The sequence below is a fragment of the Panulirus ornatus genome, chromosome 11 (assembly GCF_036320965.1).
Source record: "Panulirus ornatus isolate Po-2019 chromosome 11, ASM3632096v1, whole genome shotgun sequence".
Taxonomy (NCBI): Eukaryota; Metazoa; Arthropoda; class Malacostraca; order Decapoda; family Palinuridae; genus Panulirus; species Panulirus ornatus.
The window spans coordinates 48,998,426-49,021,696 of NC_092234.1; the positions used below are offsets into that span (position 1 = coordinate 48,998,426).

A 23,271-nucleotide genomic window follows, 5' to 3' on the forward strand; every position below is an offset into this window, starting at 1 on the left:
CCCCTCCCCTCCCCCTTCCCTCCCCTCTCCTCCCCTCCCCTCCCTTCCCTCACCCCCTGAATCTGTGTGTGTGTGTGTGTGTGTGTGTGTTAACACAGAGCCTTCGTCTGGCCGCCTCTATATTGATAGACGGGGCAAGCAGCTGGCTGTCATCCACCCTTCCCTCCTCCCCTTCCCCTTCCTCTCCCCCTCCCCTTCCACCCCCTCCTCCCTCCCCTTCCTCCCCCCTCCTCCCTCCCCTCCCCCCACCACCCATGTTCCTCGTCTTGACCCCCCCCATCTCCTCCACACCCCCTCCTACCTCCTCAAAATAACCTCCCCCCTTCCCTTCCCCTCCCCACCCTTCCACACCCCCCCTACCTCCTCAAGATAACCTCCCTCTTCCCTTCCCCTCCCCACCCCTCCCACCCCCTTCTACCTCCTCAAGATGACCCCTCCCCCCCAACTGTCTAATCACCCATATATAGACACCAGGTGAAACCCCACGCCTCCCCCCCATGATTTGTAGAGTAATTATCTTAATTATGATTATTATTCCTTTTTACAAAAAAAAAAGGAACAAAGAAGGGAACCAAGTGAGGATATTCCCTCTAAGGCCCAGTCCTCTGTTCTTAACGCTACCTCGTTAACGCGGGAAATGGCCCTACCTCCCCACCCCAGGGATCCACCCCTCCCACTCTCTCTCTCTCTCTCTCTCTCTCTCTCTCTCTCTCTCTCTCTCTCTCTCTCTCTCTCTCTCTCTCTCTCTCTCTCATCCCCTCCTCCTCTTCCTCCCCCCCCCCCCCAGTCCCCACCTGATCTATTGCCACAAACTTCGAAGCAAAATATATGACTTTTCGGGGAGTGGGGAGCGGAGGGGGGAGGGGAGGGGGAGGCGTGAGGAACCTCCTCCTCCCCTGGGGGAGGAGGGGGAGGAGGGGGAGGGGGAAATCTCTGGCGTCTGGGAGACGGGAGATTTGTAGGTCTTGGGAGGAGAGAGAGAGAGAGAGAGAGAGAGAGAGAGAGAGAGAGAGAGAGAGAGAGAGAGAGAGAGAGAGAGAGAGAGAGAATGTAGCAGCCACCCCTACCCCTCCCCCCCTACCCAGCTCCCTCCCCACCACCTCCCTCATCTCCCCCCTCTCCCCATCTCCTTCCTCAGAGTTGCGGTTGAGGGGGAAGGGTTGAGGGGGAAGGGTTGAGGGGGAAGGGCTGAGGGGGAAGGGTTGAGGGGGAAGGGTTGAGGGGGAAGGGTTGAGGGGGAAGGGTTGAGGGGGAAGGGTTGAGGGGGAAGGGTTGAGGGGGAAGGGTTGAGGGGGAAGGGTTGAGGGGGAAGGGTTGAGGGGGAAGGGCTGAGGGGGAAGGGTTGAGGGAGAAGGGTTGAGGGGGAAGGGTTGAGGGGGAAGGGTTGAGGGGGAAGGGTTGAGGGGGAAGGGTTGAGGGAGAAGGGTTGAGGGAGAAGGGTTGAGGGGGAAGGGTTGAGGGGGAAGGGTTGAGGGGGAAGGGTTGAGGGGGAAGGGTTGAGGGGGAAGGGTTGAGGGAGAAGGGTTGAGGGAGAAGGGTTGAGGGGGAAGGGTTGAGGGGGAAGGGTTGAGGGGGAAGGGTTGAGGGAGAAGGTGAGGGGGAAGGGTTGAGGGAGAAGGGTTGAGGGAGAAGGGTTGAGGGGGAAGGGTCGAGGGGGAAGGGTTGAGGGAGAAGGGTTGAGGGAGAAGGGTTGAGGGGGAAGGGTTGAGGGGCAAGGGTTGAGGGAGAAGGGTTGAGGGGGAAGGTGAGGGGTGGGGAGGTGGGAGGAGTAATAATGAGGCGCTGTGGCTGGCGCGTCACTCATAGATCAAACATGAGGGACATGAGCGGCCCCTGACGCCTTCCTTATCAATATGCAAATTGTCGTTTAGCATATCTGGTGTCTCCGGCCGAGGTCAGAGGTCAGGCCCCGCTGACGGTGGGTGGGGCAGGGGGGAGAGGGGGAGAGAGAGAGAGAGAGAGAGAGAGAGAGAGAGAGAGAGAGAGAGAGAGAGAGAGAGGGGAGAGAAAATGTCATGGGGGTGTTTGTGATTCTCTCTCTCTCTCTCTCTCTCTCTCTCTCTCTCTCTCTCTCTCTCTCTCTCTCTCTCTCTCTCTCTCTCTCTCTCTCTCTCTCTCTCTCTCTCTCTCTCTCCCTACGTTCTAATCTCCCTGTCTTATTTCTCTCCTCCCCCTACCCTCCATTTTTTATCACCCTTCACTTCTCACTCCCTCCCATCCATATGTCCCTCTCCATTTCTCCTCCCCTCTCCACCCCACAAGTCACCTAACCTCCCCCTCCCCTCTCTCTTTCCCCTCCCCACCCAACACTCTTTCCCCCACCGCCTCCAAACACCCCCCCTCTTCCCCCCTCCCCCCCCACCACTGATAATCACCCCCCCAACCCAACCCAAAACAAACCCCCCCACCCCTCCATAATTCCCCGTAATCTGTGCCGCCCCCCTCCTCCCCCCCCGGAGAGGAGGAGGGCACAGATTACCCTCCACCACCCACCCCTCTAACACCCACCCACCCCCTCTAACACCCACCCACCCCTCTAACACCCACCCACCCTCATAATGACCGGTTGTGTTCTTGTGTTCTAGCGTCGCCTGGGATACTGTGTGGGATAATTAGTTCGTCCTGTGACCCCAAGTTATTTCTAATGGGTCGTCCCGGGATATAATGGTCTTAACTGGTTGTCCCGGGCGATAATTGCGTGGGCACGGATGATTATTGGTTAATGACCTTGGGTCGTGTGTGTGTGTGTTTGTGTGTGTCTTTGTGTGTGTGTGTGTGTGTGTGTGTGTGTGTGTTTTTCTGTGTGTGTGTGTGTGTGTGTGTGTGTGTGTGTGTTTTTCTGTGTGTGTGTGTGTGTGTGTGTCTGTGTGTGTGTGTGTGTGTCCTGATAAGCAAATAAAATAAGATGAAAATGAATCAAAATCATTACCACAGAAAAAACTAAAATGAAAAAAAAAAAAAAAAAAATTATCACCACAGAAAAAGAAAAAGATTAGAAATTTAAAAATCATTAAAAATAAATTTGAAGAAATTTAAAAATCATTAAAAATAGATTTGAAGAAATTTAAAAATCATTAAAAATAAATTTGAAGAAATTTAAAAAATCATTAAAAATAAATTTGAAGAAATTTAAAAAATCATTAAAAATAAATTTGAAGAAATTTAAAAATCATTACCACAGACATTTAAAAATCATCTCCAATTTCTTCCTTTTTTCTTCTTCTTAAACCTGACCGGCCCCTCAGGTCACCAGTAGTTATGATGGTCATTTGCATATCAATGAGGATAAAGGAAAATAGAAAAACAAACAACCCACATAATCTCTTCACTATTATGCATTTATTGTTGCAACAGTCATCATCCAACCAAGGTGTCGGAGACATCATGGTGGCAGTAAGCAATTTACCTACAAAAGTATTAATTACCTTATCTGATATGTCTATAATTGGTGTTTGTATATATAAAATACAACTTGACCTCAGTTGTATACACACACGTATATATATATATATATATATATATATATATATATATATATATATATATATATATTATATATGAACGGCAGTCATATAGGAATTGCACAGGATAATGATACATAGTACCATTGTCATTCACACACTCTCTTTCCTTGCGCTACCTCGCTCACGCGGGAAACAGCGATTGAATATGTATACACACACACATATACACACACACACACACACACACATATATATATATATATATATATATATATATATATATATATATATATATATATATATATATATATATATATATATATATATATATATATATTTATTATTTTATTATATTTTGCTTTGTCGCTGTCTCCCGCATTTGCGAGGTAGCGCAAGGAAACAGAAGAAAGAAATGGCCCAACCCACTCCCATGCACATGTATATACACACACGTACACACACGCAAATACACATACCTATACACCTCAATGTACACATATATATACACACACAGACACATACATATATACCCATGCACACAATTCACACTGTCTGCCTTTATTCATTCCCATCACCACCTCGCCACACATGAAATACCATCCCCCTCCCCCCTCATGTGTGCGAGGTAGCGCTAGGAAAAGATAACAAAGGCCCCATTCGTTCACACTCAGTCTCCAGCTGTCATGCAATAATGCCCGAAACCACAGCTCCCTTTCCACATCCAGGCCCCACACAACTTTCCATGGTTTACCCCAGACGCTTCACATGCCCTGATTCAATCCAGTGACAGCACGTCAACCCCGGTATACCACATCGATCCAATTCACTCTATTCCTTGCCCGCCTTTCACCCTCCTGCATGTTCAGGCCCCGATCACTCAAAATCTTTTTCACTCCATTTTTCCACCTCCAATTTGGTCTCCCACTTCTCCTCGTTCCCTCCACCTCCGACACATATATCCTCTTGGTCAATCTTTCCTCACTCATTCTCTCCATGTGCCCAAACCATCTCAAAACACCCTCTTCTGCTCTCTCAACCACGCTCTTTTTATTTCCACACATCTCTCTTACCCTTACGTTACTTACTCGATCAAACCACCTCACACCACACATTGTCCTCAAACATCTCATTTCCAGCACATCCATCCTCCTGCGCACCACTCTATCCATAGCCCACGCCTCGCAACCATACAACATTGTTGGAACCACTATTCCTTCAAACATACCCATATATATATATATACGTCATTTCTACCCCAACAGCCAATCTAAACAATGAACTAGGGAATTAGCCAATCAGAAACTAGGACAAGAGAACCATCAAATAGGGCTCCACGAACCAGCCAATGAAAACTGCGCATGAGACAGCAGTAGGCCAATCAGCTCGTCATTTACCCGAATCAAAGAGATAATCGAGGACCTCTTCGATGACTGGCGAATCACTGCAACGATTCGTACAAATGGTGATTCGCAGATGTGATTGTGTGTGTGGGGGGGGGGGGGGAGGTGACTGATTAGGCGCGATGACGTGGGTATCTCGGGAGCTGATTGGGGGAGAGTGATTGGACAACACCCCCCCCCCCCCCATCCACCCACTGCAGAGAGAGAGAGAGAGAGAGAGAGAGAGAGAGAGAGAGAGAGAGAGAGAGAGAGAGAGAGAGCAGCGAATCCAACACAAGATTTCCTAATCACCTGTATCACGGAGGGGACTAATTAGCGGACGTAAACAGAGGTAAGTGGAGGGTGGGAAGGGTTAATAGTTAGGTTTGAAGTTTGGGTTTGGCTTAATGATCCTCCCCTGCTAGGTAATTAGGCTCCCCTGCTAGGTAATTAGGCTCCCACTGCTAGGTAATTAGGCTCCCCTGCTAGGTAATTATGCTCCCACTGCTAGGTAATTAGGCTCCCTTGCTAGGTGATTATGCTCCCACTGCTAAGTAATTAGGCTCCCCTGCTAGGTAATTATGCTCCCCTGCTAAGTAATTAGGCTCCCTGCTAGGTAATTAGGCTCCCCTGCTAGGTAATTAGGCTCCCTGCTAGGTAATTATGCTCCCCTGCTAAGTAATCATCCTCCCCTGCTAGGTAATTAGGTCTGATGCCTGCTTAACTATCTCAAGTCTTTGTTTGAGGGTAATTTAAATGCCTTCCTATCTATCTATCTATCTATCTATCTATATATATATCAAACCCCCCTAATGACTGCCTCATTAACTCCCATAATTATTTGTCCTAATCACCTAATTACCACCTCGCTAATTGTTCCTTAGCTTAATCAACATGTAGATATCTTTTTCCATAATTAGCTTTATATCATTTCAATTAGTTGGCGTAAATGCCAGTAAACACTTTGTACCCAATAACCTTTTCTGTAATTAAGTAATTAGTGGGTCATTAGGGAGAGTTAATGATCTCTAGCCAAGGTGAGTGACCTTAGTGGTTCATTCATTTACCCTGAGGCGATGAAAGTAATTATCATCCAATTATGATTTTAATTATCAGTCTGGGTGGGGAGGAGGTAGGGTGTTTTGTCTGGGATGCTTAGAAAACGGGACTACAGAAAACGGGATTATATATATATATATATATATATATATATATATATATATATATCGAGTAAGTAACGTAAGGGTAAGAGAGATGTGTGGAAATAAAAAGAGCGTGGTTGAGAGAGCAGAAGAGGGTGTTTTGAAATGGTTTGGGCACATGGAGAGGATGAGTGAGGAAAGATTGACCAAGAGGATATATGTGTCGGAGGTGGAGGGAACGAGGAGAAGAGGGAGACCAAATTGGAGGTGGAAAGATGGAGTGAAAAAGATTTTGTGTGATCGGGGCCTGAACATGCAGGAGGGTGAAAGGAGGGCAAGGAATAGAGTGAATTGGAGCGATGTGGTATACCGGGGTTGACGTGCTGTCAGTGGATTGAATCAAGGCATGTGTATGGGGGTGGGTTGGGCCATTTCTTTCGTCTGTTTCCTTGCGCTACCTCGCAAACGCGGGAGACAGCGAAAAAAAAAAAAAAAAAAAAAAAAAAAAAATATATATATATTTTTTTTTTTTTTTTTTTTTTTATACTTTGTCGCTGTCTCCCGCGTTTGCGAGGTAGCGCAAGGAAACAGACGAAAGAAATGGCCCCACCCCCCCCCCCCCCATACACATGTACATACACACGTCCACACACGCAAATATACATACCTACACAGCTTTCCATGGTTTACCCCAGACGCTTCACATGCCTTGATTCACTCCACTGACAGCACGTCAACCCCTGTATACCACATCGCTCCAATTCACTCTATTCCTTGCTCTCCTTACACCCTCCTGCATGTTCAGGCCCCGATCACACAAAATCTTTTTCACTCCATCTTTCCACCTCCAATTTGGTCTCCCTCTTCTCCTCGTTCCCTCCACCTCCGACACATATATCCTCTTGGTCAATCTTTCCTCACTCATTCTCTCCATGTGCCCAAACCATTTCAAAACACCCTCTTCTGCTCTCTCAAACACGCTCTTTTTATTTCCACACATCTCTCTTACCCTTACGTTACTTACTCGATCAAACCACCTCACACCACACATTGTCCTCAAACATCTCATTTCCAGCACATCCATCCTCCTGCGCACAACTCTATCCATAGCCCACGCCTCGCAACCATACAACATTGTTGGAACCACTATTCCTTCAAACATACCCATTTTTGCTTTCCGAGATAATGTTCTCGACTTCCACACATTTTTCAAGGCTCCCAAAATTTTCGCCCCCTCCCCCACCCTATGATCCACTTCCGCTTCCATGGTTCCATCCGCTGACAGATCCACTCCCAGATATCTAAAACACTTCACTTCCTCCAGTTTTTCTCCATTCAAACTCACCTCCCAATTGACTTGACCCTCAACCCTATATATATATATATATATATATATATATATATATATATATATATATATATATATATATATATATATATATATATATATATATATATATATATATATATATATATATATATATATATATATATATTTCTTTTTAAGTTATCGAAACTAGAAACCAAATACCACTGGTCTTAGAAACCAGGAGCTGGAGGAGCTGTTGAGTAGTTAGAAACCAATCGAAACTCAGATTCACATAGTTACCCAATCCAAGAGCCAGACTAGCCAATCATATAGATCACGACGTGGTAATCCAATCCCTTTTGGAGCTCTTAAGTTGAATTGTGGGTAACTGATTACCTCTGGGTTACTTCAACCGACGGTGTTACCTAATCAATGTAATTTAGCCTTGAATTTAGCTGCCGAGCCAAAAGCTAAAGATTCGGCCAATCAGAGATGGGCATCGGAAAATCCCAGCCAATCCCCGCTTAGGAGAGGTAAGGGAGAGCCAATCCCTACCCAGAACCGAGGGAAAGCAGGACCAGACACATCAGAGAGACAGCCAATGAGCGTTAAGAACCAGATTAGATAGCCAATCAGCATCAAGAGGAGCTAGGGAGTCGGAGCTAATCAGCATCGAGAGCCAGAAGTCTAGCCAATCAGCGTCGAGAATCGGAGAGCTCTCCCGCCAAGAGCAAGAACGTGAAGAACAGCCAATCAGAACCAAGAACCACATATCCAGCCAATCAGAACCAAGAACCATGGACCCACCCAATCAGAACCAAGAACCATGGACCCACCCAATCAGAACCAAGAACCACAGACCCAGCCAATCAGAACCAAGAACCATGGACCCACCCAATCAGAACCAAGAACCACATACCCAGCCAATCAGAAACAAGAACCACATACTCAGCCAATCAGAACCAAGAACCACAGACCCACCCAATCAGAAACAAGAACCACATACCAAACCAATCAGAACCAAGAACCATGGACCCACCCAGTCAGAAACAAGAACCACATACCCAACCAATCAGAACCAAGAACCACGGACCCAACCAATCAGAACCAAGAGCCATGGACCCAGCCAATCAGAGACCTCCTCATGTTCACCACCGGAAGTGATCAGGTTCGATCCCGGACGCTTCGTCATGTAGCTGGGTAAGGTGGTGTTCTGGATGGCGCGTTGGGAACTCGCCCCCTCACATTCAGGGACCCAGGGTTCGTATCCACCCCCTTGATGGTCTGCGAGGAAGGGGTGACGAAGACCACCACCTCACACAGCGAAGACCACCACCTCACACAGCGAAGACCACCACCTCACACAGCGAAGACCACCACCTCACACAGCGAAGACCACCACCTCACACAGCGAAGACCAAGTGACGGTACGACCCTTGAGCACGACGGGTCGTCCCGTTGTGTTGAAGGGTCGTACCGTCGTGCGGTCAATACTCTTGACCAAAATGCTGAATTGGACTACACCCATCATTCCTCTACCTCTACCTCTCTCTCTCTCTCTCTCTCTCTCTCTCTCTCTCTCTCTCTCTCTCTCTCTCTCTGTAGTAAGTTAAGCTCGTCAGGTACAAGTCGAGCCAAGACATTCACCAACAACTACACACACACACACACACACATGCAGACACACACAAACACACACGTACACATACACACACATGGGTCGTGTTTCCTTCCCAGTCAGGTATATATATATATATATATATATATATATATATATATATATATATATATATATATATATATATATATATATATATATATATATATATATATATATATATTTTTTTTTTTTTTTTATACTTTGTCGCTGTCTCCCGCGTCTGCGAGGTAGCGCAAAGGAAACAGACGAAAGAAATGGCCCAACCCCCCCCCCCATACACATGTACATACACACGTCCACACACGCAAATATACATACCTACACAGCCTTCCATGGTTTACCCCAGACGCTTCACATGCCTTGCTTCAATCCACTGACAGCACGTCAACCCCTGTATACCACATGACTCCAATTCACTCTATTTCTTGCCCTCCTTTCACCCTCCTGCATGTTCAGGCCCCGATCACACAAAATCTTTTTCACTCCATCTTTCCACCTCCAATTTGGTCTCCCTCTTCTCCTCGTTCCCTCCACCTCCGACACATATATCCTCTTGGTCAATCTCTCCTCACTCATTCTCTCCATGTGCCCAAACCATTTCAAAACACCCTCTTCTGCTCTCTCAACCACGCTCTTTTTATTTCCACACATCTCTCTTACCCTTACGTTACTTACTCGATCAAACCACCTCACACCACACATTGTCCTCAAACATCTCATTTCCAGCACATCCATCCTCCTGCGCACATCTCTATCCATAGCCCACGCCTCGCAACCATACAACATTGTTGGAACCACTATTCCCTCAAACATACCCATTTTTGCTTTCCGAGATAATGTTCTCGACTTCCACACATTTTTCAAGGCTCCCAAAATTTTCGCCCCCTCCCCCACCCTATGATCCACTTCCGCTTCCATGGTTCCATCCGCTGACAGATCCACTCCCAGATATCTAAAACACTTCACTTCCTCCAGTTTTTCTCCATTCAAATTCACCTCCCAATTGACTTGACCCTCACCCCTACTGTACCTAATAACCTTGCTCTTATTCACATTTACTCTCAACTTTCTTCTTCCACACACTTTACCAAACTCAGTCACCAGCTTCTGCAGTTTCTCACATGAATCAGCCACCAGCGCTGTATCATCAGCGAACAACAACTGACTCACTTCCCAAGCTCTCTCATCCCCAACAGACTTCATACTTGCCCCTCTTTCCAGGACTCTTGCATTTACCTCCCTTACAACCCCATCCATAAACAAATTAAACAACCATGGAGACATCACACACCCCTGCCGCAAACCTACATTCACTGAGAACCAATCACTTTCCTCTCTTCCTACACGTACACATGCCTTACATCCTCGATAAAAACTTTTCACTGCTTCTAACAACTTGCCTCCCACACCATATATTCTTAATACCTTCCACAGAGCATCTCTATCAACTCTATCATATGCCTTCTCCAGATCCATAAATGCTACAAACAAATCCATTTGCTTTTCTAAGTATTTCTCACATACATTCTTCAAAGCAAACACCTGATCCACACATCCTCTACCACTTCTGAAACCGCACTGCTCTTCCCCAATCTGATGCTCTGTACATGCCTTCACCCTCTCAATCAATACCCTCCCATATAATTTACCAGGAATACTCAACAAACTTATACCTCTGTAATTTGAGCACTCACTCTTATCCCCTTTGCCTTTGTACAATGGCACTATGCACGCATTCCGCCAATCCTCAGGCACCTCACCATGAGTCATACATACATTAAATAACCTTACCAACCAGTCAACAATACAGTCACCCCCTTTCTTAATAAATTCCACTGCAATACCATCCAAACCTGCTGCCTTGCCGGCTTTCATCTTCCGCAAAGCTTTTACTACCTCTTCTCTGTTTACCAAATCATTTTCCCTAACCCTCTCACTTTGCACACCACCTCGACCAAAACACCCTATATCTGCCACTCTGTCATCAGACACATTCAACAAACCTTCAAAATACTCATTCCATCTCCTTCTCACATCACCGCTACTTGTTATCACCTCCCCATTTACGCCCTTCACTGAAGTTCCCATTTGCTCCCTTGTCTTACGCACCCTATTTACCTCCTTCCAGAACATCTTTTTATTCTCCCTAAAATTTACTGATATATATATATATATATATATATATATATATATATATATATATATATATATATATATATACAAACAACTTACAAAACAAATGTTTATACACATCATTGGATAGATTCATTTACTCATGAGTGTGTGAGTGAGTGAGTGAGTGGGTCTGCCTCACACTGGAACATTTCACCAGTGAGTGATGTCTTGGTCACTCATTGTATCTTTCTAAAGAAAATCATTTACATTTTCTTACTATTTTCTTTCTTTTCCACTGAACTTACAAATCAAGTTGGGTCATTTTCTTTATTTCTTTTTTCCTCTCTCTCTTTTCTCCCACAATCGAGGACATGGTGGGATTTCTTCCCCCCCACACACACACGGGAGGGTAGCTTTATTCCCACACAACTCTCTCTGGTAAGCCAATGCTTGAACCATTGGTCAATAGTAGAAAACTGTCACTCATCACTGCACGAAAAACCAGGTCACCAGAGGTCACACTGAAAGGGGTCATGACCCACAGGAGAGGAGGAGGAGGAGGAGCAGGAGGAGGAGCAGGAGAGAGAGGCGTGAGTCCTGCAACACCCACACCCACACACACACACACCTCACCACCACCCCGCTCTCCGAGCCACCCTTTGGACACAGGAGGCCACAAGGAGCCCGTGGCCTCCTGCCTGGTGAGGAGGGAGGCGTGAGGTTGTGGAGGAAAACATCGTAGTCTTGGGGTAACATGGCCGGACGGCCCCTCCTCCCCTCTCTCTCTCCTCCTCCTCCTCCTCTTCCTCTTCCCCCTCTCCTCCTCCTCTTCTTCCTCCTCCTCCTCCTCCTCCTCCTCCTCCTCCCTCAGTTTCGTGTCGGCGGCAGCGCTGGGTGACCTCCTCCCACCCACCGCCCCCAAGCCTGGTGGGGACAGAGGCGCTAGCGGGCCGGGACGACTGACTGCATAGCAAGGAAACGTTCCCGTCGCCTGGGCTGACTGCAGAAACGTTTCCGTCGCTTGGGCTGACTGGAGAAACGTTTCCGTCGCCTGGGTTGACTGGAGAAACGTTCCCTTCACCTAAATACAAAATGAGTCTACAAGAATCATCATTTGTTTACCCTTTCAATATGATAACGTTAGGAGACGTTTATTGTCTTAATTACCTTCCTTCGTTGCGTCCAGGACACGAAACGTTTTTTTTTTCAAACAAACATTTGCAAGTGTTTACATCATGCTTTCTCAGACGATGTGTCCATCACCTGTGTTTGTGGAGAGGTACACACGAACCGAGCTACGCACCGTGGGTCGAACTCATATATGTATATATACACCCTCAGGGCGTCCCTGCACAACTTGACCCTTCCACACTGCTCTGGACCTCATCTATGAGGCGTCGCCAAGGTCGGTTGCAGCCAAAACCTCATATATGAGGCGTCGACGAGGTTAGCCCCCTCCCCAGACCTCATGTATGAGGCGTTGACGAGGTCAGTAGCCCCCCAGACCTCATATATGAGGCGTCGACGAGGTCAGCAGCCCCCTTCCCCAGACACTCATATATGAGGCGTCGACGAGGTCAGCTCCCTCCTCCCCAGACACTCATATATGAGGCGTCGACGAGGTCAGCAGCCCCCTCTCCAGACACTCATATATGAGGCGTCGACGAGGTCAGCAGCCCCCTCTCCAGACACTCATATATGAGGCGTCGACGACCTCATATGAGGAGTTGATGATATCAAGTGTATCTTCAACAGGAGACTGTCGCCTGATGCTCCAAGGACGACAGCGATAGCGACAGTCGCCACGCTAATCTAACAGCCGGGAGGGCAGAGCAGCGGGCGTGTGTGGCGTGTGTAGCCATCACGAGGCGTGGCAGTAGTGGCCTGAAGCCCCCAGGACGATAGAGGGAGATGGCAGGTGTGTGGGTGAGGGCACACCACACCCCCTCACCCACAGCAGGAGGGACTTGAGATGTCATTTTCCTTTTCTTCTTCTTCTCTCTAGGACCTTTGAACTTCAGCGTCAGACGTGTGTTGCTGGAGGGTATATTGACGCCTTCTTGCTTCCCAGGGTCACTACCACAACCCCAGGTCTTTGTCGTCGTCGTCCCCCACTCTCCTCCTGGGGGAGGGTCACTACTACACCCAGGTCTCGCCCCCGGGGTCGAGGGAGGCGCGCCTGAGGTCATGTGGGTCTCATACTTCCGAGGATATCTTGGTGGTGGAGCGGGTCAGGGTGGCCGACCTCTGACCCCCGGACCGACGCTCGAACACGGCCATCTGCCGCCCCTCCGTCGGCAGCGTCCGGCTGTAGTTGCCGCTCGTGAAGGAGTTGTACTCCGGCAGGCGCAGCGGGTCGCACGCCGGCCTGCTGCCGGTGCCTCCCTCGCCTGCCGCCGCCGCCGCCGCCGCCCGTCGTGCCGCCGCCCCGCTACCCCTGCCGCTGACGGGTAAGGGCGGCGGGGGCTCCAGCGGGGAGTTGGAGGAGGAGGAGGAGCTGAGGGGTGGCGGGGGAGGGACCACTGGGGTCACGGCCCCGCGGGGCGTCTCGATGATCACTCGGGACGTCTCGACGGGCCAACCCCGTCCCTGCTGCCCCTGCTGCTGCGCCTGCTGCTGTCCCTGCTGTGCTGCAGGCTGTTGCCCCTGCCCCTGTTGTTGTTGCCCCTGCCCCTGCTGTTGCCCCTGCCCCTGCTGCTGCAGGTGAAGGTGGTGGTCGTGGACGACCTCCTCCCCCAGGATGGTGGCGCGGGAGGAGCGGCGGGAGTCCGGCGGCGCTGACGGGTGGAGGTCCTCCTGCGGGCGCGTGAGGTCCACGATGGAGGGGCAGTGGTGTATGGGCGGGGGCGGGGGCGGGAGGCAGCCCCGCGGGTGGTGTCGGCGGGAGTCGCACGTCAGGTAGGTCCTGATGGTGTCAGAGGTGAAGGAGCGCTGGCCCAGGCATCCCTCACTACGACACCGGAGCAGAGGGCGGGCCAGGCTCTCCTCGGTGCTACTGCTGGAGCGGGGCCTCATCCCGCCCACCATGGGGGCGTGGCGAGCCAGGTGGGCGTGGCCGGTCAGGAGGGCGGCCAGTAGGGCGGCCACGCCCGAGCTCCCAGCCGCCATGAGCGACCAACCGTAGCGGTAGGCGTACATGGTGGCCCAGCTGGTGCGTCGACCCGACGCGATGCCGTACTCTTCCGAGACCACCGAGACGAACCAGACCACGCCCACGCCCACGCTCAGACCTGCGGCAGGAGGAGGAGGAGGAGGACCATCATCAGCTTACTTCGTCAGGAGGAAGGAGACACACACACACCCACACATTCTGACCCCCTCTGTGTGTGTGTTGTGTGTGTGTGTGTGTGTGTGTGTGTGGGTGTTGTGTGTGTGTGTGTGTATGTGTGTGTTGTGTGTGTGTGTGTGTGTGTGTGTGTGTGTTGTGTGTTGTGTGTTGTGTGTGTGTGTATGTGTGTGTGTGTGTGTGTGTGTTGTGTGTTGTGTGTGTGTGTATGTGTGTGTGTGTGTGTGTTGTGTGTGTGTGTGTGTGTGTGTGTATGTGTGTGTGTGTGTGTGTATGTGTGTGTTGTGTGTGTGTGTGTGTGTGGGTGTTGTGTGTGTGTGTGTGTGTGTGTGTGTGTGTGTGTGTGTACTGTGGAGGGGTGAGCAATGAGGCAGTCCTATCAGATAAGGACAGTGCTAATGACCCCATCCCCTCACCACCTCCCCATCCCCTCACCTCCTCACCTCCCCCATCCCTCATATTCAGGGTGGAAGGGGAGAAAAGGAGGAGGGGAAAGGTGAGGAATTTCCCCTTAACTTCTTCAGAAAGCCCTGAGGGTCAACCCAGGGGGAGGGGGGCTCCCTAAAGGACGCTATGACAGGGGGGGGGGGCAGTCCTTAAAAATGAGAGGGATAGTAGTCTCTCTCTCTCTCTCTCTCTCTCTCTCTCTCTCTCTCTCTCTCTCTCTCTCTCTCTCTCTCTCTCTCTCTCTTATCACATCACACAATAGGTCTTTGACACCTGATATGGCTTATCAGCAGGTGACCTAACGCCTTAAAGTAACTCAATTCAATGGAGGAGAGGGAAGGGCAGAGGGCCTTTCTAGACCTAACTTCAAAAAGTAAGGTCTAGAGAGTTAAAGGTACCCTTAGCCCTTAACTTTATATATATATATATATATTCTTTTCTTTTCTTTTAAACTGTTCGCCATTTCCCGCGTTAGCGAGGTAGCGTTAAGAACAGAGGACTGGGCCTTTTTTGGAATATCCTCACCTGGCACCCTTCTCTGTTCCTTCTTTTGGAAAATTAAAAAAAAAAAAAAACGAGAGGGGAGGATTTCCAGCCCCCCGCTCCCTCCCCTTTTAGTCGCCTTCTACGACACGCAGGGAATACGTGGGAAGTATTCTTTCTCCCCTATCCCCAGGGATATATATATATATATATATATATATATATATATATATATATATAGGAAGGTCTGGGGTTAAAGAGGTTCTCAGGGGCCCCGCCCTTCCCCTTAACTCATGAAGGTCAGGAGGTCACTATAGTGGGGGGAGGTTAAAGGGGACCCTTAACCTCCCCCCCCCTTTCACTTTAGGAGCCCAGGGAGTGGGACGCCCTGAAGGCTTCCCCCCCCTTGAATTATGAGGGTGAGGGGGGGGGGGCCCCCCCTCACAGCCCTAACTTAGGGAGGTGAAGGCAGTCAGGACCCTAACTGATGGAGGTGGACATCCTAAAAGACCCTAATTAAGGGAACTTTAAATAATTAGAAGCCCTGACCACCCTAACTGAAGGATGGGTGTTCAGGGGCCCCCTAGTCATGGGTGGTGGGTGATCATGGAGGGCCCCCGCTATGGATGGTGGGTGATCATGGAGGGCCCCCCGCTATGGGTGGTGCGTGATCATGGAGGGCCCCCTGTCATGGGTGGTGGGTGATCATGGAGGGCCCCCGCTATGGGTGGTGGGTGATCATGGAGGGCCCTGTCATGGGTGGTGGGTGATCATGGAGGGCCCTGTCATGGATGGTGGGTGATCATGGAGGGCCCCCGCTATGGGTGGTGGGTGATCATGGAGGGCCCCCGTTATGGATGGTGGGTGATCATGGAGGGCCCCCGCTATGGATGGTGGGTGATCATGGAGGGCCCCCGCTATGGGTGGTGGGTGATCATGGAGGGCCCTGTCATGGGTGGTGGGTGATCATGGGGCCCCCATCATGGGTGGTGGGTGATCACGGGGCCCCAGTGGGTAGTGGGCGGTTACGGGGCCCCCATCATGAGTGGTGGGTGATCACAGGGCCCCCATCATGGGTTGTGGCCGATCACGGGGCCCCAGTCATGGGTGGTAGATAGATGATCACGGGGGCCCCCAATGGGTAGTGGGCGGTCACGGGGGCTCCCAATGGGTAGTGGGCGGTCACGGGGCCCCCATCATGGGTAGTGGGCGGTCACGGGGCCCCCACCATGGGTAGTGGGCGGTCATGGTGGGCCCCCCGCCCCTCCTTTATCATGGGGTCCCTCACCTCCGAGGGAGTAGAGGAGAGCAGCCAGGAGGGCGGCGTGGGCGAAGCAGCAGCGGCTGAGGAGCGAGAGCACACACGCCCCCGCCAGCAACCCACAGGCGCCCACCAGGAAGGGCGTGGACATCCTGAAGAAGGAGGAGGAGGAGAAGGGCAAACAGACAGACATCAGAATATATACATATGTATATATAACCCCTCTCCCCCTCCCACACACCCCCATTAGTACTAACTACTGTTACTACTACTGATGCCTCGTTATGGCTAAGTGGGTCGTTTGTGAAGGGGGAGGGGGGGTTGGTAGTTATGACGGTAGTTTGTGGGTTGATCACGGTGGTTAGAGGGAGGGAGGAAGGGAGGAAGGGGGCGTGCGTCTCGAAGGGCCTGACGTACTCTGGTGGTTAGGGGATAGTTAAGAGTGGGTAATGGTCGTTAGCGGGAGTTCAAAGGAACGTACTTTTTGGGCTAATTATAGGTAGTTAAGAGGTAATGAGTTGACATAATATTCATTTTGGGAGAGGTAATGGGTGGTCATCACACAACAAGTTAATGAGTAAACGAGATGTAATTTTCAGGTCCATGTAATTAGGGTTTAGTTAAGTGGTTATTACGGGGCGACGTTGGTTGGTGGGTAACTTAGGGGGTAATAGTGTTGATGGTGTATGAGAATGGTTAATTGGTAATTAAGGTGTATTTAAAAGTGGACGGGTTGTTAAGGAGGTGGTAGAGGCAGTACACAGGAGCTTATGGGGTGGCTAATTGGCAATTAGTAATTAGTAATAGGTAATTATGAACAACTACACTCGTGAAGGAAAGTAGCATGTCTCCCTCTTCTGTCATCTCTAATCACCTTGTCTCAGTCACAGGTCAAAGGTCATCATACCCTCATCTTCCCTACGTCACATCTTCCCTACGTCACATCTTCACTACGTCACATCTTCACTACGTCACATCTTCCCTACGTCACATCTTCACTACGTCACATCTTCACTACGTCACATCTTCCCTACAACACATCTTCACTACAATGGCGTTGATAATCTGGTATTCCTATGGGTCAAGACAAATATGTCTTCACTATACCAAGGAATTGTGTTGAGTGATGGATAGGAAGAAGGAAAAGAAGAAGAAGATAAGAAGATAAGAAGAAGAAGAAGAAGAAGAAGAAGAGGAAGAAGAAGAAGAAGAAGAAGAAGAAGAAGAGGAAGAAGAAGAAGAAGAAGAAGAAGGAGAAGAAGAGGAAGAAGAAGAAGAAGAAGAAGAAGAAGAAGGAGAAGGAGAAGAAGAAGGAGAAGAAGAAGAGGAAGAAGAAGATAAGAAGAAGAAGAAGAAGAAGAAGGAGAACAAGAAGAAGAAGATAAGAAGAAGAAGAGAAGAAGAAGAAGAAGAAGAAGAAGAAGAAGAAGAGGAAGAAGAAGAAGATAAGAAGATAAGAAGATGAAGAGGAAGAAGAAGAAGAAGAAGAAGAAGAAGAAGAAGATAAGAAGAAGAAGAAGAAGAAGAAGATAAGAAGAAGAAGAAGAAGGAGAAGAAGAAGAAGAAGAAGAAGGAGAAGAAGAAGAAGAAGAAGAAGAAGGAGAAGAAGGAGAAGAAGAAGAAGAAGAAGAAGAAGAAGAAGAAGGAGAACAAGAAGAAGAAGAAGATAAGAAGATAAGAAGAGGAAGAAGAAGAAGAAGAAGAAGAAGAAGAAGAAGAAGGAGAAGAAGAGGAAGAAGAAGAAGATAAGAAGATAAGAAGATGAAGAGGAAGAAGAAGAAGAAGAAGAAGAAGAAGAAGAAGAAGAAGATAAGAAGAAGAAGAAGAAGAAGATAAGAAGAAGAAGAAGAAGGAGAAGAAGAAGAAGAAGAAGAAGGAGAAGAAGAAGAAGAAGAAGAAGAAGGAGAAGAAGAGGAAGAAGAAGAAGAAGAAGAAGAAGAAGAAGAAGAAGAAGAAGAAGAAAAAGAAGAAGGAGAAGAAGAGGAAGAAGAAGAAGAAGAAGAAGAAGAAGAAGAAGAAAAAGAAGAAGGAGAAGAAGAAGAAGGAGAAGAAGAGGAAGAAGAAGAAGAAGAAGTAGAAGAAGAAGAAGAAGAAGAAGAAGGAGAAGAAGAAGAAGAGGAAGGCAAAATCAACATGTTGTTAACTTATGATTGAGGTCAGACATTTTAAGTGTTGGAAGGCAGTCTGTGTTAGTCAATGGATAGGTAAATAGATAATTACCTTATAATGTAATTCAAGGTTAAGGTAATTAGGGGCAGCAAGTGACAGAGGTTAATGACGTGTCTGATGGTACTCTGGGTAACTGGAAGACCTGTAGGGTAATTAATGTTGTCGACAGGGTAATTATGGGTAATTGGCAATGGCACGGGTGATTAATGAATAGTAAGGTGATTAGCGGTTAGGAACACACACACACACACACACACACACACATATATATATATATATATATATATATATATTTTTTTTTTTTTTTTTTTTTTTTATACTTTGTCGCTGTCTCCCGCGTTTGCGAGGTAGCGCAAGGAAACAGACGAAAGAAATGGCCCAACCCCCCCCCCCCATACACATGTACATACACACGTCCACACACGCAAATATACATACCTACACAGCTTTCCATGGTTTACCCCAGACGCTTCACATGCCTTGATTCAATCCACTGACAGCACGTCAACCCCTGTATACCACATGACTCCAATTCACTCTATTTCTTGCCCTCCTTTCACCCTCCTGCATGTTCAGGCCCCGATCACACAAAATCCTTTTCACTCCATCTTTCCACCTCCAATTTAGTCTCCCTCTTCTCCTCGTTCCCTCCACCTCCGACACATATATCCTCTTGGTCAATCTCTCCTCACTCATTCTCTCCATGTGCCCAAACCATTTCAAAACACCCTCTTCTGCTCTCTCAACCACGCTCTTTTTATTTCCACACATCTCTCTTACCCTTACGTTACTTACTCGATCAAACCACCTCACACCACACATTGTCCTCAAACATCTCATTTCCAGCACATCCATCCTCCTGCGCACATCTCTATCCATAGCCCACGCCTCGCAACCATACAACATTGTTGGAACCACTATTCCCTCAAACATACCCATTTTTGCTTTCCGAGATAATGTTCTCGACTTCCACACATTTTTCAAGGCTCCCAAAATTTTCGCCCCCTCCCCCACCCTATATATATATGAGTGATTTACAAATGCATAAGTTTTATATATCACATCTTTGAACTGGAAAATAAATTACTGAGAAGCATGAGGTATTATATACAATGTATTATTCATCTTATTTCATCAAGTTGTCATAATGATTCTTCGTATTAATGTAGGAAGTTCCATCACTCTCTAACAAACCACCGGCAGACTGACGCAATGTGTAAGAATTGTCGAGCATTCCTTCCCTGACGCGGCACTTTTCCGCCACTTTCCCGCTCTTTTGCAACACTTCCCCGCGCTCATTACAGCTACACCTTTGGCGCTTTATGGAGGTGGAAATTACCTTTGTCCTTTGTGGGGGGAACATTATGAGCCTATTCTCCCTCTCGCTGACGATTCCTTTATATCTCTTTGTCTCCCTGTGGCTCCTTCCTCTCTCTCTCTCTCCGTCTCTCCATAAGAGATACGTGTGGCTCGCCGTCTCTCTGAATATAAGTCTTCTAAAAATAAAATTCAACCTTATCTTTTAATAACGTACGCGAATTTATGGGTCCTAAAAAATATGGAGATGAAATAGACTTATAGTTTGATAGTCTATAGCTACGGTGAGACAAAAAAAAACCCCAATCTATATCGATGGGTAAATCTAATTTCTGTCCAAGTTTGGAGGAAGATGGAGAAAAATGGCCGCTCTTCCTCCTCCCTCCTTCCTCCTCGTCAGCTGTCCCGGCTGAAGATGGTGATTTACCGCCATTTCCTCTCATCAATTCATCGTTTGATGACCAGGTAATCATCTCATTTTCCTCCATTCTCAACTTTTATTCATCAAATAAGTCTTTCTGGTCTTGGACGATTAATCAGTTAAAAAATAAGTTATGTATGGTACAAGCCCGCCATTGGCGTTGCCACTTACTCGTATTTCTAAATATTCTTTGTAAAAATACTAAAGATTTCAACAATTTATGATCTTTTTTAATTAATGATAATTTTTCTTGATAATAATACTAAAACCTAAAAGCAGTAAAATAGTCCAAAATGGCTTTGAACCTTCATAAAAAAATAATGAATATATAAGAATATATAGCAACTTGAGACCATGTCAGAGAAAACGGAACTTCTATGCTATAAATCCCACTTCTATCGTCTATAAATCTTGCTATAAATCTTGCTATAAATCTTGCTATAATGGCGGATAGATCCTGCTATAGCCGAGGGGAAGGGAGGAAATCCCGTCATAGACGGTGATCTATAGAGATATCCTGCCATAGCTCATGTTAATTATATAACGTTCGAACCATTTATTTTTTACGAATTAGTAACATTTTTGATATCGTACGTAGTAAACTTATATATATATATATATATATATATATATATATATATATATATATATATATATATATATATATATATATATATATATATATATGAGGATGTTCCCTCAAAGGCCCAGTCCTGTGTTCTTAACGCTACCTCGCTAACGCGGGAAATGGCGAATAGTATGAAAGAAAAAGATATATATATATATATATATATATATATATATATATATATATATATATATATATATATATATATATATATATAACGTGAATAAACGACATTCGCTCTGTAAAAATGTTAAAGAATAACATTAACAGTGTTTACATTAACATAGTGTTTACATTAACATAGTGTTTACATAAACATAGTGTTTACAGTTAAGCGGGGGGGGGGGGGGGGATTGAACTACCTCAACCAAGTAGTTAACGAGCAGTTTCATGCCGTCGACCAACTAGGCTGTTCATTGGTCTAAAAAGGGACGCTTAACGACGACCCGCCCCCTAAACCCAGGGTGGGACTACAAGCTGATTGGCTGAGGCGTGACGCAGGGGCGCACGAACGAGATGAAAATGGTTTCAAATTCTGGTTGTATATATGTTGTGTGGCATCCATATTATAACAACCCCACCACAACCCCACAACAACCCCACAACCCACCCCCACAACCCCACAACCACCCCACAACCACCCACAACCCCCACAACCCACAACCACCCCACAACCCCCCCACAACCACGCCACAACCCCACAACCCACCCCCACAACCACCCCACAACCCCACAACCCACTCTACCCACCCCCACAACCACCCAACAACCCCACAACCCACCCCCACAACCCCCCCACAACCCACCCCCACAACCCCCCCACAACCCCCACAACCCACCCCCACAACCACCCCACAACCCCACAACCCACTCTACCCACCCCCACAACCACCCAACAACCCCACAACCCACCCCCACAACCCCCCACAACCCCCACAACCCACCCCCACAACCACCCAACAACCCCACAACCCACCCCCACAACCCCCCCACAACCCCCACAACCCACCCCCACAACCCCCCACAACCCCACAACCCACCCCCACAACCCCACAACCCCCACAACCCACTCTACCCCCGTCTTGAGGTTGTGATTGTGTGGTGGGCAACACGACGGGCAAGCAATGAGATGGATGGATGAGTGGGTCAGTCAGTCAGGCCGCCATGTTGGTGGTTGACGTGTAAAAAACAACTTACAACCATCTCCAGTAAGTGTAAGTGATCACAATAATTTTTTTTTTACGTTTTCTCTTTTACAACAAAGTTTTACCTTATTTTTTTTACAAGTTTTATTTTTTTTTTTATGTGATCAATCGTGTTTACAGATGTGACGTTGGAGGGAAGGTTGTTTACAGATGTGACGTTGGAGGGAAGGTTGTTTACAGATGTGACGTTGGAGGGAAGGTTGTTTACAGATATGACGTTGGAGGGAAGGTGGTTTACAGATGTGACGTTGGAGGGAAGGTGGTTTACAGATGTGACGTTGGAGGGAAGGTTGTTTACATATGTGACGGTGGAGGGAAGGTGGTTTACAGATGTGACGTTGGAGGGAAGGTTGTTTACAGATGTGACGTTGGAGGGAAGGTTGTTTACAGATGTGACGTTGGAGGGAAGGTTGTTTACAGATGTGACGTTGGAGGCAAGGTTGTTTACAGATGTGACGTTGGAGGGAAGGTTGTTTACAGATGTGACGTTGGAGGGAAGGTTGTTTACAGATGTGACGTTGGAGGCAAGGTTGTTTACAGATGTGACGTTGGAGGCAAGGTTGTTTACAGATGTGACGTTGGAGGCAAGGTTGTTTACAGATGTGACGTTGGAGGGAAGGTTGTTTACAGATGTGACGTTGGAGGGAAGGTGGTTTACAGATGTGACGTTGGAGGGAAGGTGGTTTACAGATGTGACGTTGGAGGGAAGGTGGTGGTTGTGTTGTTAGCAGGTTGTAAATGGTTCAATTATTGTAAATCGTAAATGATAATCCCTTAGGAAAGTTGGTCCTGCTTGTGACGTTTTCTAATCAGTCGCTTGTAAATCTGAGTAGAGTCACTTGTAAATCCTACCACTGTTGCTTGTAAATCCTACCACTGTTGCTTGTAAATCCTACCACTGTTGCTTGTAAATCCTACCACTGTTGCTTGTAAATCCTACCACTGTTGCTTGTAAATTCTACCACTGTTGCTTGTAAATCTTACC

General features: G+C 47.6%; 1 protein-coding gene across 1 annotated transcript in view; it reads right to left on the minus strand.

Moving 5' to 3' along the window:
• Positions 1-11,348: 11,348 nt before the first annotated feature.
• The window catches only part of LOC139751497 (uncharacterized), a 31,132-nt gene continuing 19,209 nt past the window's right edge, over positions 11,349-23,271 (minus strand). Inside the window, exons 3-4 of the mRNA XM_071666955.1 lie at positions 16,574-16,698; positions 11,349-14,299 (exon numbers count right to left, since the gene is read on the minus strand). Of these exons, the coding sequence (XP_071523056.1) occupies positions 13,266-14,299; positions 16,574-16,698 (1,159 nt within the window). The 3' untranslated portion in view covers positions 11,349-13,265. The remainder of the gene's footprint in view (positions 14,300-16,573; positions 16,699-23,271) is intronic.